This window comes from Colias croceus, chromosome 3, assembly GCF_905220415.1.
Source record: "Colias croceus chromosome 3, ilColCroc2.1".
In the NCBI taxonomy this organism is placed as follows: Eukaryota; Metazoa; Arthropoda; class Insecta; order Lepidoptera; family Pieridae; genus Colias; species Colias croceus.
The window spans coordinates 5,451,424-5,464,840 of record NC_059539.1 but is presented as its reverse complement, the minus strand read 5'-3'; the positions used below and the strand labels follow the sequence as shown (position 1 = coordinate 5,464,840).

At 32.2% G+C, this 13,417-nt stretch overlaps 1 protein-coding gene across 3 annotated transcripts; it reads right to left on the bottom strand.

Annotated features, from left to right (window-relative positions):
* Window positions 1-4,000: 4,000 nt before the first annotated feature.
* LOC123706095 lies at window positions 4,001-11,798 on the bottom strand. Of its 3 annotated transcripts, none has more exons than XM_045655240.1 (5): window positions 11,289-11,797; window positions 11,094-11,209; window positions 9,583-10,095; window positions 4,710-4,970; window positions 4,501-4,629 (listed from the first exon to the last, which is right to left on the bottom strand). In XM_045655240.1, the coding sequence occupies exons 1-4, from the start codon at window positions 11,566-11,568 to the stop codon at window positions 4,731-4,733; spliced, it is 1,149 nt and encodes a 382-aa protein (XP_045511196.1). In that variant the 5' UTR covers window positions 11,569-11,797; the 3' UTR covers window positions 4,501-4,629; window positions 4,710-4,730. The 3 variants fall into 3 exon arrangements, with proteins under 3 accessions (XP_045511198.1, XP_045511196.1, XP_045511197.1); XM_045655241.1 differs by having other exon boundaries at window positions 4,522-4,629; window positions 4,719-4,970; window positions 11,289-11,798; XM_045655242.1 differs by lacking the exon at window positions 4,710-4,970 and having other exon boundaries at window positions 4,001-4,629; window positions 11,289-11,795.
* Between the last annotated feature and the right edge of the window lie 1,619 nt (window positions 11,799-13,417).

Below are 13,417 nucleotides of genomic sequence, written 5' to 3'. Positions count from 1 at the left end.
TCAGTTAATAATGGGCTTACATTTTGCAGTCAGGGTCTTTATTGAAAAACGAACTTCCGAAACGAATGTTAAAATAAAGATGATAAAAATGTTTACATTTTCTTAATACGGTTTATAAATTATTTAAAATTTTATGTTTGGGATCGGAATTTCGTATTTCAAATAAGGATCCATTTAAGATTGACTATGCATTTTAAATATTTCACTTTCACACTTCAGTTTATTATAGATAATATTATAATGTTATAGGTAATTGCTGTTCACAATTGTATTGCTTCTGAAACGAATCGAACTACCTTTATCTTCTTTCCATCTACATTCGACCAAACATGAGAGCTACCCATAAAAACTTTTTAGCTTACATAGTTATTTGCTAATTGAAAAGGCGTATATCTATACTTAATCTATACATAGTAACTACTTACTATAATAAAATTTTAGGAAAGTCAAAAATGTACATTGAATACTTATTGAATATTTTTTAAAGAAGTGGACAGATTTTGGAGCGTGATGTACAATAAATACCGAAGCCAAAAATATACATAGTTTTTAGATTTTTTTCTGTTTGTCTGGGCTAAACTCAAAAAGTACTGCATGCATTTATTTCAAATTTGGTACAGAGATAGGCTTAAGACCTGAGGAGGATCACAATCCCAGAACTATGCGGGTTTATCTTTGAGCACTAGCAGTTGCTGTAGCTGTTGAAATAAAATAAATTATTATTATTACTACTTAGTTACTTTAATTTCGACTTCTACGAAGGTTCAGGCTAGTACTAGACTAGTATCTTTAATGCATGTTCGGGCCAGCGCTAATGAGTGTACCTACGGAAGTACCTTGGTTACTTGATTTGACTACGTCAATTCAGTGAGTCTTCTCAATCAGATGAATATTGTACTTCTTAAACAATTATATAAATAAATATAATTAATTTAAGACTGTGAGTTGCGGGTATAAGTACCTACTTCCAACGTATTTTATATAATGAATCCACAATAAATAAATATGTATACGAAAACGTTTTTGTTTCATTTAATCATTTATTTATAAACGCAACCATCTTTTCGAGATTGCATTATTCAATTTTAACGGTTTCTTTAATTAGGAACATGTATAAATACACGCAATTAAGTAATTAGTGTAAATTTACGCAATATTTTTCATGGGATATAATCGAATGTTATCTATTATTAGGTACTTTTGAATTGAGCTTGTTAGAAATCATTTCAATGTTAGCACAATGTTAGCTTTGAACTGACAAGTGATCAAACATCTTTGTCTTGCCTAACCGTGACTTTTCCTTGTTACTTGATCTACGCTTTGCTCGGCGTAAACGGGCCACCGACCTCAGCCACTGGTGGCCAGCGACAGTCATTCACTGATTTTTTCATATATTTTGTTGCGGACATTTAGCACCATTGAGCTAGCGCGCAAGTGCAACTTTTGTCTCTCCCATCACGTAGCGACGCAACTCCCCATAGAGTTGATGGGAATGGGAGAGACAAAATAGTTGCGGAGACAAAAGTTGTTCTTGCGCGCTAGCTCTTAAGTCGTCACCAACGCCACGTGTGCGGTGAGTCTATACCAAACATACTAAAAAATGCGTTCAGTAGGTAGTTGTCGCCGACCATCAGTGACTGCGGTCGGTGTCCCGTTTGCGCCGACCTTTACGTGATAACCACTGTAGATACCCAGGAGGCGGTTAATGAGAAAAAATTGAATTAGGATCTACAAGTTTTGGTTCATAGTTTAATGTGCTAATGAAACCGCAGTGCATACCGCACACGCATATTAAATATTTATAAATTAGAAGCTATAAAGGGGTTAATAAAAGAACTTTTCAAAATATTTCTTTTGACACCTCGCGGCGTTCCAGGAGCGCGTTCAACAGACGAGTGGGTATAGGGGTTAATAAAAGAACTTTTCAAAATATTTTTTTAATAGCTTATACATAGTTTAAGTACATTGTAAAAAATTATACATTATTATTTAATAATATATGATAAGGGACGGAATGTATTTTTTACATCACATTTTGTTGCACTAATAATGTATATTTACTACAGGAGCAATTAGGTATATAATTTAATTAGAGTTATATAATTATATGTAAATACATTTATGTTTAAAATAAATAACTTATATATGTACTAACCCTTCATAAATAAGTTCAACACAAGTATAATAGGTAATACAATATTGCGTTCAGACAACTTTGGTGACAAAAACGAAATAAATAAAAGTGTTGTGAAAATAAATCCATCAAATGCATAATGCCAAAATGTAGGTATGGAATTGTAATAAATAATAATGACTAACTTTACTAACTTAACTTTATAGAATCAAAAATAAAATATACTTTACAGGTTTTAAAAAATAGTGGAATGGTAGATATTGAGTTAGTAAATCTTTCCAAAAAAAGGATTACATATTTAGATTACTTCTTTAAATTGGACGGATCATTTAAGTATAGTACGGGAGCTAGCAACGTTTAAAAAAAAGTCATTTTAGTATAGTTGGGTTTTTGATATACTGTTTCTCTTGCTATTTCGGTTAGAGTCCGGGCTGTCTGGCTGGCCGCAGTGGTTGCGTTTATTAGTGCGCATCTTATCTGCACAGGAAAATATCCCTAATTTAAAGTCATTTTTTAACGCGTAATTTTTAATCTTTTGCCTTTAGATAGATTCATCAGACATAATTTTTTTATTGCAAGACGTTTTTTTCGTTGTAAAATAGGTGCCATACGCAATTTTTATTTCAAAATAACTAAAATGTCATCGAAATAAGTGAAATTACATCAACATGGGTCCGCTTAAAAGGTAAGTAATAACTTTATTATTTATATTATATTATCCTTTTTTAATACTTATATTGAATAATTAGTAAACTAATATTTTTAATAGATGGTTTCATATTTATTAAACTTTTGGGTATAAATATGAATTTGATGATATTTGTATTTTCTAGTGTTTGATTTTACGCGAGCATTATACATTTTGAAATTAAAGACTTGGGAAAATAATACAATGAATAAATCGCGTTTAAAATCCGTTAAAAAGTCTTAAATTTCTTGATGATATTTGGTTTTTATCAAGTTTACATTAACGTCCTATTTGAGGTTCGTTGGGAAAAAGGAGGCGATATGGTAGATTGTTGCAAAAAAACTGTAAATAGTAAAATGAATATTATATATAGTATAAGTAACACAGTGATTACTTATCCTTCACTGGGACTCATGTTGATGGAATTTCACTTATTTCGATGATATTTTAATTATTTTGAAATAAAAATTGCGTCTGGCACCTATTTAACAACGAAAAACACGTCTTGCAATAAAAAATGTATGTCTAATGGATCTATCTTAAGGCAAACGATTAAAAATTACGCGTTAAAAAATGACTTTAAATTAAGGATATTTTCCTGTGCAGATAAGATGCGCACTAATAAACGCAACCACTGCGGCCAGCCAGACAGCCCGGACTGTAACCGAAATAGCAAGAGGAACAGCATATCAAAGAACCAACTATACTAAAATGCTCACTTGTCAACGTTGCTACCTCCTAGAATAGTATTTGTGCTCTTAATTACAACCAATAATATAGTTGCATAATATTAGAATCCTATTCAATAATAATTACTTTTATGGCTATAATATTATGTTCATCACAGAAACTAATTTCAGTTCAGAAAACTATACAACACTGAAAATACATATAAATGTGCGCATAATCATTATACATACTTACAAGTATGTAGTTATTAAAAACAATTAACAAATATAATGTTGTACATTGGAGCAATGTAACACTGATTAAGTATTTATATAATTATTGCATCTTATTATTAATTGACTCAGTGATATGCAATTAATATCTTATTATTTTATTTCCTATATACTGTATGCGTTAATATATTATTAATATGTATATACATTAATATACTCCAAAAAATATACGAGTCTAATATAAAAAAGTAAATAAGTAGATCATAACTAATAATATATAGCTTTTAAAATAAATTATACAGGATTTAAATATTTATCCACAACATTTAAGTTAACAAACATGATTATGCAATTTAAGTAGGTACATAGTCTTATGGCCACTAATTGATGTATAACTATTTTACAGACAAAAAAAAGTTTTGTTTACTTTAAAATATAAACATTAAATGGTCCCTGGACGGTATGATACAAGATAACATTAGTATAAGTTATTGTTAGGTTCCTACTTAATAATTTCGATATAGTAAAAAATTACACCAACATTTATAAAAAAATATACCTGGATATCCATGTGCAAGTAATTTAGCAATTTTTGTTACTTATAAACTGCTAACTATCATATTTTACAAAGCGACAATATTTCAGTTTGTACCAGGACGGATTAAGGACACAGATAAAAAGTGTCTATCATCTTAATACACTTGAATACTTTGATTAGGTAAAGAGAAGAACTTTGCTAATCCAGCGGGAGGTTTTGTTTTAAGGTGCTCTTCTATAAATTGGCACGGACAGATGTACTTTTCGCCATGCCGACCGGGAACAATACTGCTCAGGTTCAATCTGTTTTTCACCGCATACGCTCCCCAGCGTGCGACGTACCGCAAATACAGAAGAGCGCCTCTGTCCTGTGAAGATATTTAAAATTATTTATATTGCAAAATATTGGCAGGTACAAAGTACGGAAATTATATGAATCGTGACTTGCCAAACGAACAATACGGTTCAATCAATCCAGCCCGCGCCGCCTGAGCCAATCGTTGCATGTGGAACAACAGGCGCGCGTGTCTTTGGGCTCTTTGTTGCGTAAGATCTCTTCTACGTATTGGCACGGGCAGAGCGCGTGCGCCAAGTGGCGCGGCGCCGCGGGGTTGCCGCCCTCCTCGTCCAGCGTCCAGTCGAGCCGGCGACGCAGGAAGTCTTTGCCCCAACGTTGGAGGTAACGAAGGAACACTTGCTCGGCCATATCCTGCACATTTTATTTTCCTCACTTACCCATATACTACACACACCGACTAGCTATGTATACGTTAGTGGCATGCGTGCGTGTTAGCTCGATGACATGCTATGGTGCATAACAATGAGACATGCATTAGAATTAGGTGCTTATACCTGCCTACAATCTACATATCTATTTATTTTATTTAACAAATAAGCTTTTATTGTAATGTAAAGTTATCCTAAATGTTTTAGGCGCATGTATATACAATAATATGTCTATATTATGTGGTCTTAAATTTTACAAAGAAGTATATAATGGTGAATAAATGGTGAACATATGGCAGATTCACCAACAATCCCAGACATCAATAGGCTGAAACCTCAAGCCTAGTTTATTGCAAATTTGCAACTACATAACTTATGCAACTAAATTGCATATCAACTTAAACAGCCATTGCATCTATTCTTTGACAACAGGCATAAGATTGGAATGGCGAATGGATTGTAAATTCAATGCCAAATAAATATAGAGAAACTCAGAATCAATGTCAAACTACATTTCAGTAGGAATTACAAAATATCATCATGCAAGCAACTACACAATTAATCTCAATAGATTAGTAAAATTATTATTTGAGAAATAGAATATTAAAAAAAACAAATGAAATGATTTAAAATATTCTGCATTTCACTACACATTATTTTTAAAGTGATGAAACCCATTTACATTAAGTTGTATATGTTTATGTACTTATATCTATACATTAGGGTGGAGTGAAAAATATTTTTTTTCATTTTCGTTTCGGCATACCTGTAAAAAGATGTCATTATTGCTCATAAATACACATACAAAATTATACTTTGCAGATGATACAATTAGAGGTGCCCCCAACATCATGAACTTTCAGAAATTCAAAAAATTTTGTCGAAAATCATTAAAGTTTAATTTTGACAAATTAACGCTAAATCAGATTCTGTGTTATCTCGTTGGTTGCCAACGGAAAGACACAGAATACACAATATTTCAATATAAAAAAGTGGCTATCGCTGGCTACCAGTGGCTCTGGTCGGTGGCCCGTTTGCGCCGACTCTTATTGTAGGAAACATTGATTTTAAACAGTGCCGTTAAGGAAATAACACCAATGTTAGTAATACTTCTAAATTACATTTTACACGTAAATACAATTAAGATCATAATTTAATATTTTTGATGTGAGTTCTATCTATAATTTCGCTTTGTTACAGTAAAATGTTGCAAGTCAAAATACGACAAACGACATGTTGTCCTGTATTTTGTTTGCCAGAGAATCAATTACCAACTTATACTGATGCTAAGAAACTATTACTTATTTATTAGATATGAATTTAAACCTGATAAAATAACAAAATTCATGATTTATCCGAAAGATTAGCTACGGAAATGTTTAATGTGTGGCGAATAGCATCGCTTTCCACTATTAGCTTTAACAGAGTACTACAACTTATTCGACACAACATATTCGATGAATATAGACGCTTATTAAAACCTTATCAAGACCGACAAACGAACAAAAAAGAACAAGAAAAGATAACTGAAGTATTTTGTCACTCAGTACCAAAGGTTATTTGATATTTGAAGTTGCAAATGCATTTTTTTTTAACTCTCTGGTACTTGCTCTAAAGATTATACTGACTTAACTATGTGGCAAGAATGTAAGAAAACTGAGCCTCTGACTTCTAGTTTATCTGAAGAAACCTTTAAAGACATCGTGAAAAGCGGTTTGACCACGTTTCAGAATATCAAAGATTTTCTATGCCTTACCCAGGCCGTAAAGCATATTATCAAATTGGTGACAGAAGCTTCAAGTGCAGTTTGTTGAGAAAGTAAACAAAATGATTTTATAATGGCAAGAGTATCAGTATTACGACTGCCAATGCCTAATTTTGAAAAAAAAAACAGCTTTATCTATACTAATATTACAATCTATACTAATATTATAAAGCTGAAAATATTGTTTGTTTAGACCGCGCTAATCTCAATAACTACTGGTCCGATTTGAAAAGTTCTTTCGGTGTTAGATAGCTCATTTATTGAGGAAGGTTATAAGCTGTATATCATTTCGCTTAGATTAACAGGAGCGGAGCCACGCGGGTGAAACCGCGAAGCGCAGCTAGTACTAAATAATTAATTATTTCTGATATTTTCATTCCTCTATAATATTATTTTCATTAATGAAAAACGTTAAAACAACTAATCAGGGTATTATTTAATGTATAACAAAGAAGTTTGTTATATAACACTGGTCAACAATGATTTTGTTGCCCTGGATGTGAAAGTGGTTTCGAATAATTTAATGCATATTATATATAGAACTATTAATGGTTTTGGTAGATTGGCTCTAGTTTTTTTTTTATCCTAATTTTCTTACTAGACTCTAAAACGCAGCATGAAATAGAAGGTATATTTGTTTTACATCATTTATTTATTACAAAATTTTACTTATTGTTTTGTTTTAGTATTTAATTAATTCAAATGGATATAAAAATAGAGAAAAATCATTAAAACTTATGAAATAGTACAAGGAAATAGATTTTATAAGCTTCTCTTCTTAGTTAATTTTGGGACAATAGTTTTCTTATGGACCATCAGTAATCTGCCATCATGTGACGATCCCATATACCCTGATACCATTATTCCATAATTTTTACTTCTTTTTCGATGTGTTCTTCCTGTTTCTCACAGAAATTCCGCAGATTTACTGGATATCTATCCAGGAGACTGTGGGCAAAGCGTAGCTTTATGCTCGTATTTGCTCATAAAATAATGAAGTTTTTTAAACAACTGTTGTGCCATTTCTTTATAATTTGGTGTTTTAAATTAATCTTAAATTAATTAATACTATATCTCTCCATTATTTACATTCAGCATCAGTTATTAAATTTTGTTAAATTTTCATTTTTTATCAATTGTCGACACGCCCGTCCTGTAGGGCCATCGGGTATTCTTCTTATACTTCTAGATTCCCTCAAAGGCCTAAATGTTCATATTTATTAATTATTCCTAATGAATTTGCTTTGTCTAATTCTATTAATAAAAACATCAAGGGAATTTCGTATACCTATCCACTTTGCTGACCAAGTGCTACTGGGTTTCTTTAACTCAATACAAACCGAACATTGTTGTTCATAAAAATGTTTTTTTACAGAAACCATTTATTATTCTGATATTCTACAGTCAGTTTTATAGAATAGGGTTATGTCTGAGCGAATAAATGTGCAGAAAACGTAATTAACCTAAAAATAAACACTTGTTAGTAACCCGTACTCTGAAGGGCCGTAAGAAATTTTTATATATGAAAATCCAAATTAAAAAAAAACTAGAGCCAATTAAATAATTTTAATGATTACATTCGCAAACTGGGTACTTGAAATATATAAATCTGTAGAAATATCCAGGGCAACAAAAAAAAATTGTTTTTTTGTTGAGCTGTGTAATAGACTTGAAGGCCATAAAAATACTGTGATTAAAAAATAAATCAAAGTTTGCTAAAAAATCATATTTTTCTAATTTTCAATTAGGTTGGGGCACCTCAAAACATCAAGACACGTAAACAATATTTTGTATGCTGAATTCACTCATTAAAAGGCACCTTTCTGTCGCTATGCCATTTGAAAAAAACAAAAAAAAATTTCTTTCATACATTATCACTCCACCCTACTATACATATTATATTTTCTACCATGAATAATGTGAAAGAAGTACGAAAATGTTTTGTTGAGTTATTTGATTAAGGTGCAGATTGCAAGAATTTTATGTTACACATATTTTTTTATTTCATTGAGGTCATAAAAATAGCTTGATTGTTTTACGTTACACTTGTAAGAAATGTTACACTATGTTGCGCTAGTAACAATAAAAAAGTTGTCTCCTTAAGATGTATAAGTATATGCTAGAACAAACACATTGTAAATGTGTATAACATACATGTGCTAATGGAAAATAACCTTTGGGACATTTACTAAGAAATTTTGTTGGCAATTGATTTAATTTGTATCATGTATGGTAATATAAGAATATAAATATAAAGTTGTCCTGTTACATTAAAAGGCATTCATAAGTAAAATAAAAGCTTCAAATTCCTGCATCCCTATGGGATATCCTTATTAGAATTTTGTTATCAATATGGAATGCGGTAATGGTGTAAGTAACCCAACAGTTTTTTATACCTTTCTAGTATACCAAATCTATTTTCAATTTCTATACTTTTTTAATTTGGAATAGTTATAGAAATAATTAACATTACTTCCTGAAAACAGTTAGTTATTCATGTATTAACAAAAAAAAAAAAAGAAAAAAAATATGAATTGTTAAGAAGATCAAGATAGATGCAAAAGATCAAAAGTACTAATAAATTCATAACCCAGATATTGTAATTTGTGGTATTATGGAATCCTTCACCATAAAGTTAATAAAAATAACCAATATTATCATATAAGTCTCAGCCATAATTATTTAATAATTTATATTAGGAATTCCATACCCAAAATATTGCACAGTTTACAAGACATTTTATTATTTCAATACCATTATGCTGTCAGTATTAGTTAAAGTTAATAGAATAGAAAAAAAATGCAGTAAATCTAATTAAAGTACAGTTTACCTGTTTCCTTGATAATCTGGTTGTTTGACTTCCTCGTATCACAATGTCATTTGCTTGTACATCTAACTTCTGTTCCCAGCCTTTCATGATTGTTTTTCCTTCTTCACTCTCAATAAATTGTTGTAAATGTGTAATACAAGGTGTTGAATCAAAATACAGGAAACATAGATGGACTTTGTGACATGAGATTTTGCCTCTGTCATCTAGAGCTAGTAACAACTTGTGCTTGACCAACAACTTATTCACACTCGCCAAACATTGTTCCAATCCTTTTGATAGTCTTAACTTGATCCACATGCATAGGAAAATTGCTAATGCATTCAATATCAGCCACAAAACACCAAGCGAAAACAATGTTAATCCTGTTAATCCTGAGAATAAAAGTGTGAGCAGGACCATAAAGGCTACAGTGATCCAGCAAACAAGAACTCTCTTGTAGCAAATGTTATACAATGTAAACCGTGCATCATTCACAAGCAACTCCATCGCATGAACATATTCTTCAACTGTGAGCTGAAAAGATCAACAGTATGTCAAAATAAAAAAACAGATTTAAGTAATTGTGACAATAGCAGGTTTATGGAATATGGATATTTACTAAATAATTCAACCAAGAAACAATAATTGGTAAACTGTACATTATAGGGCGTGGAGTTGAGAGTCGACAATTTTTTTGTGGTTAGCTATTGTCCTATGGAACCCAAATCTGAAATTTCACACCAAGGAAACTTTTAGTTTTTGAGTTACGAATTTTTGAAAATCGGAACATTACTATAGAAAGTTACTCCATCTTGTTTTTGTTACGCATATTTATTATTTTGTCAATGTCAAATTTGGCGTAAAACAATTCGAGACGCTCCGCTCGCTGCGCTCGCTCCGCTCGATTGTTTAAAAAAAGTCTAACATAACTTAACCTAACTTGTTTCGAGTTCGGAGAGTTTTTTTTTTCGTAAAAAGTTAAACAAAATAAATTAAGTGTCAAATTTGGCTATTCATTTGCATTTCACGTAAAACAATTCGAGACGCTCCGCTCGCTGCGCTCGCTCCGCTCGATTGTTTAAAAAAAGTCTAACATAACCTAACCTAACTTGTTTCGAGTTCGGAGCGTTTTTTTTTTCGTAAAAAGTTAAACAAAATTAATTACTACTTAATGGTTAGAAATGTTGTACTTGAAATGAATCACACTAAGCAGGTACTGTGAGTCAGGTTGACATTGACAAAACAATAAATATGCGTAACAAAAACAAGATGGAGTAACTTTCTATAGTAATTTTACGATTTTCAAAAATTCGTAACTCAAAAACTAAAAGTTTCCTTGGTGTGAAATTTCAGATTTAGGTTCCATAGGACAATAGCTAACCATAAAAAAAATTACGACTCTCAACTCTACGCCCTATAATGTACAGTTTAGCCCAATAATTTGATTTTCATAAGGAAGGATTGTACTCATGAGCAATAATTGAGAAGTATGAACTATGAATAGTATAAGTAATTGATTTAATGTTACTTACTGTTAAACCTTGAGCCATTAATTCTTCAGGCACAAGTTCTGGCTTAAATTGAGCTGCAGTTATCCAAGGTAACTTAGTGTTGACCGGTAACAATGTAACAATGATGTCTCCATTAGCTAAAATTGAATAATATTGGAAAATTAGAAACTATTATTTTTATACTGCCTTCATGTCTTACAGTAAAACTGAACTTACTAAACCCCTGACGTATGTTATTAAAATCAACATTCTTCAAAACAGCACTTGGTATTGGTTCTAAATGTTTGTCATTACGCTCTAAGTTAACATGAACAGTTTCAGTTTTTAAAACTGCGGGCAATTCTGTATTCAAAGATGATGCAGCTTCTGAGAGTCTTTCTGAACCAATTGTTGTATTTGGAGAAGGTACATCAACTTGTGATGTATCATCATCGAATTTTACCCATTCTTTCTTCCTTTCTTGGGTTATATCTCCATTTACTTCTGTCGTTTCCATTTCTAATCACTCTACAATAGTTCGATGTTATGTGTTTTTGATCCACTATAATAACTTTCATAAATTACACTTTATAGGATTAAAAAGCATGAATAGGTACTTGTCTAATAAATTTTGAAATGTTTTGAGTTTTTTAAACAGATAAACTTCAAAGTTTAAAGAAAAATTTTATACGTCAATCTCATCGCCATATTTCTCCTTGACGGTTAGAGCTTAGAGCTGTCATTGACATTCACAAACTCAGCTGTGTCACGGAGGTGTCACGAGTAAACAATCAAAGACTACAATCAAAGATTATAGCTCAGAGACATGAACTAAAAATTGTCACGAAAGAAGTCTCTTACATAGGCGTTGGCGCTTCTAATCTACCTTATACCTAAAGAGTTTAGACCTATAAGCTTCTTGGACCTATTACATAAATAAATCTGTCGAAGGGTCAATTCTGTACATTGAAAATATTGAAAAAATAAATTGCAGGGGGTGTTACTGGATCGATACCAAGCCCAAATATGTGATTAAAAAAATGTTTGTCTGTCTGTCTGTATGTTCAGGCATCACGTGAAAACTAACGGTTCGATTTCGATGAAACTTGGTATAATTATACCATATTATCCTGGGCGTAAAATAGGATACTTTTTATCCCGGAAAAATACGTAAAAAAAAAATACGTAGAAAAAAGAAATCTTAATTTTTCCTCGCGGACGGAAGCTAGTAAACTATATATTGCTTGTAATATTCCGTTCAAATACCCCAGAACCGGAGAAAACATAATTATGAGAAAAATGTTATATGTATAGAAAATGCAGCTTCATGTTTTACGTTGAGTGTGAATGCTAATATATTTTATGTAGGGGCCTACAGTAGGGAGATCGGAAACGAATAATTATAATAATTTTATAACGAAAATTTTTTCCAGGCGGATTCGATATAAGTATGGCTTATGTTATGTCACAGAATACTTAGTAGTAGCTTTTTTATGTTTAAACCGACCTTTACGGTCTAGGTCACCTAAGTCGATTGTACATTATTTCTAAAACCCCTAAAACCAATAAAAGTAAATGTCACCGAATATGACCAATATACGCTAACTAGAAGTTGTAGTGACGCGGACGCTGTTATATGTCTGTGCTGTTAGCCCTTGGTTAACCCCAAGTTAACCCGAGTCAAGCAAATCTGCCATAGGGTCTGCTGACTGCTATTCACTTTCATGAGCTGCGACGATGTTCACCTATACATATACCTAATCTATATAATTATATAAAAATGAAACCAGCTCGCACTCGAGCAGTCCGTGTACGTGATACGTCGCTCAGCAAATTAACTGCTCGAGCTGCCCGTGACCCGTGTACGGCCGCTCTAATGTCGCCTGCGAAATGAACGCAAAGCGTCATTTCCACAGGTCATTTCAATAATTTATCATATTTTGTGCATGCTGTTCACTGTTCAATCATCGTTTTACGTGGCATGGTAATTTGGCATATTTAAAGTATTATATTTAGTGACTTGTTTGACCTTTGTTTGAATCTATATATATGAATTTGAATTTTGTACACTATTTATTTACATAAAAAATATCCAACCTACATTATATACATATTTTTAAGGGCCCATCGGGCTCCAGAAAGATAGGCAGACCAGTAGCCCGGTGGACGGATGACATTGTGCAGGTGGCTGGCGGTCGTTGGATGGACACGGCGAGGTGTAGGGCCAGGGGCCTTAGCCAAACGGCAAAACGCCAAGGAATAGAAAACGCTATCGATAGAAATTGACATAAGCGTACGATGTTTTGCATAAGGATTCGTTCACCCTACCAACGACAACGACGACCACGAACAAAATTTTCATCCAG